General features: G+C 55.4%; 1 protein-coding gene and 1 long non-coding RNA gene across 2 annotated transcripts in view; one reads left to right on the top strand and one right to left on the bottom strand.

Moving 5' to 3' along the window:
* The window catches only part of USF1 (upstream transcription factor 1), a 5,303-nt gene extending 2,475 nt beyond the window's left edge, over nt 1-2,828 (bottom strand). Inside the window, exons 1-4 of the mRNA XM_029935784.1 lie at nt 2,388-2,828; nt 942-1,034; nt 496-545; nt 133-332 (exon numbers count right to left, since the gene is read on the bottom strand). Coding sequence (XP_029791644.1) covers nt 133-332; nt 496-545; nt 942-949 — 258 coding nt within the window. The 5' untranslated portion in view covers nt 950-1,034; nt 2,388-2,828. The remainder of the gene's footprint in view (nt 1-132; nt 333-495; nt 546-941; nt 1,035-2,387) is intronic.
* LOC115288452 overlaps nt 1,916-2,872 on the top strand; it is a 2,346-nt gene continuing 1,389 nt past the window's right edge. Inside the window, exon 1 of the long non-coding RNA XR_003907005.1 lies at nt 1,916-2,121. This is a non-coding gene — a long non-coding RNA (uncharacterized LOC115288452). The remainder of the gene's footprint in view (nt 2,122-2,872) is intronic.

Genomic DNA, 2,872 nt, shown 5'->3' with positions numbered 1-2,872 from the left:
AGTGCTTCAGAGACAAAGATTCAGCCACTCCCCCCCTTTCCCCAGGGGTTTCAGCACAGCCCCCACCCCACCACCAATCCCTACTCCAAACCTCATCCTCCAAGCCCCTCCCCACCCTGCAGGGGTCCACACCTTCCCCCAGCCCTCCAAGCCAGGTCTCCCCACCTCAGCCCCAACCCCGGGTAACACCTGCAGCCGCCTGGCCCCCTCCCTTACCTGGCCCCCATTCTCAGTTCGGAAGACGTACTTGACGTTGGGGTCAGGGAAGGTGGCAGCCGACTGGATGCTGGCTATAGCCACGCTGGTGGGGTCCTCCCCAGTTGCCACTGCACCTGAATTAAAAGAGCAAAGGAAAAGCCTCTGAGTTACTGACCTTCTCCCTCTGTTCCGCTTGCATGTCATTTAGAAGGACAAGGGTGCACAGGAGATGCGCCCATGGCGGGCAGGGAGAGGGCAGGACGGGCTCTTGGCCTCAGGTCTGTTTCTACCACTCACCTTCCTGAATCTGCACCGTCCCCTCTTCTGCTTCAGCTGTTTTCTGCTGCCTGTTTGTGAAGGGAAAAAAGAAAGAATAAGAGAAGAAGCGAATAAAAAGCTCACTGACCCAGTAACATATGGCTCCCAAGCCCCACGGCCTTCCCAGCAGATGCTGGGGCAGGTGAGAGTAACCACGGCTAGTATTTCCGGAGTGTGTAGTGTGTGTGCACGCACTGAACTGAGCGCTGAAAGAGCGTGGTCCTAGTTAATGCTAAGAACGGCACGATGAGGGCAGCGGCATTACTTGCGTTTTGTAGATGGGGACGCAGATCACACAGCTTGTAAGCGATGGAGCTGAAACCAGAATCTAGGTCCAGCTGACTCCAGAGCCAGTGCTCCTAGCCATTCTGCGTTCTCCCAGGCCTCCCGCCTCCCGTGCCCGCCCCTACCTCTTCTTCACTCACCCCTTCATCTCTCTGTAAGGGGGCACATCCGAGGATCTGGTCCTTCTGTGGAAGTCTCTGTATCTCCCGCCTCCCAGGCCAGAGCGCTAAGTCCTGGTAGAAATCAGGGAGTTGGTGGTGAGGCCAAGAAACTGAACAGCCAGTTTCAAGAAGCGAGGCTCCATGAAGACTTGGCCAGGAACAAAATCCAGTCATCTACAGAGGACAATACGTTTCCTTCACTCTGATGCTGAGAAGGGCGCTCCAATGCTTGAAAAAGTAACCCTACAAATAACGCTCCTGGGCCCTCCATGATCACTCCAAGTCTTGGGGGAGAGGAGACAGTGACACTGGGGCAGGGAGAAACAACAGATCTCAGGGCGGGTCATTCCTAAAGCTATTATGATCCCCCATGACCTCGGGGTTGGGAAGGCCGTGTCACCACCACTGTCAAAAACCCGGGGCCAGCGGCTCAGTCGGTTGAGCATCGGCTTCGGCTCAGGTCAGGATCTCACAGTTCGTGGGTTCGAGCCCCACATTGGGCTCTGTGCTGACAGCTCAGAGCCTAGAGCCTGCTTCAGAATCTGTGTCTCCCTCTCTCTGACCCTCCCCTGCTCACGCTGTGTGTGTCTGTCTCTCTCAAAAAATAAATAAAAGATTAAAAAAAAAAAAACCCAGGGCCAAATGAACACTGGTGCTTCCTCCTGCTTCTCAGCCACATACTGTACCAAGAAATTTCTGTTCTCAAATCTAGGAAGGGGAAACCTGAAACCCACCACTATTTGAAGACCTCCCTGAACCACAAAGAACAGGAAAGGCCCTTGGGCCTCATTTTGCTTGGCCCCTTGGGCTCTTGCTTTGGAGTGCCCAGATTTAGGTCATTTGTTAAGACCCTAAAAGTTCAAGTGCATCATCTACAAGCGCTTTCTATTTTCTTCACCAAGCCTTCCGGTTGAACAACACTGTTGCTAAAATGTTGCCATGGCAACTCCAAACCAACTGAATCTCAGCAAAAAGCGAAAAAAACTCCAGGCTCAAGGTTCGGGAAGGAGAGACAATGGAAAAGGAACTCATTTGCAAGGTGCCCACCTTGGAACCCCAACACCCGACCAAAGGGCAGGAAAAACAAAGAAAGGAGAAGACAAATGTCTCCAGACAGAGCTACACGTACAAAACAGCAAAATTATCGCCACACGAAAGGGTAAGATTTTTGTCAAGTCTCTACCCCTAACATCCCCCAAATCTTTCCTGTCCGAGGAAATCTTCAGCGGAGGTGCCTTGAAAAGCCCGCGTCGAAGGAAAGTATTGACCAAAAAGAAAAAAAAAAATAATCAAAGACCCACCAATCAAACAAACAAACAAAGGGGAAAAAAAAGAACCGAAAGTGAAAGTGTCCGGAGGAAGTAGCGCAGCGAGAAGATCCCAGTCCCCAAGGGGAAGTAGGCGCGGTGTTTCGGGGCCACCTACCTGTCCATCCTCAAACCCACGGAGGAAGTGCCCCTCCGAGGCTGGCGGCGCTGACCGCGGGAGGAGGCGATGGGAGAGACGGCAGAGCACAGGAGGCGTCTCTATCGCCCACAGCTGTCAGCCAGGGGCGGCCTCTGAGGACGCCCAGCAACGGGGTCAGGCCGCTTATTCAAATCTTAGTTGGACATCCGGAAGCATTTCCTGAACATTAGGAGATGCGACACGGAAACGCGGCCAGGATGTTGGGGCGTGCGCGCTCGGGCCAGGAGGGCCCAGCAAGAGCCCCTGCTAAGTCTGGACACAAAGGGGAAAACGACCGAGTCCCGAAAGAAGTCGGGCGCCCGACCTTGCGCGAGAGCGCGGCGCGTCCGTGCAGGCCCCGCAGGCAGCAGGCGCGAGCCCGCGAGCCCGGGAGCCCGCGAGCCCGGGCGGCCCGGCGCGGCGGCCGGCGGCCAGGCAAGGGCGCGGGGCTCGGCGGGCCCGCG

The sequence above is a fragment of the Suricata suricatta genome, chromosome 3 (genome assembly GCF_006229205.1).
Source record: "Suricata suricatta isolate VVHF042 chromosome 3, meerkat_22Aug2017_6uvM2_HiC, whole genome shotgun sequence".
Lineage (NCBI taxonomy): Eukaryota > Metazoa > Chordata > Mammalia > Carnivora > Herpestidae > Suricata > Suricata suricatta.
Note: the sequence above shows the minus strand (reverse complement) of the source record. Positions and strands in the feature narration are given on the sequence as shown.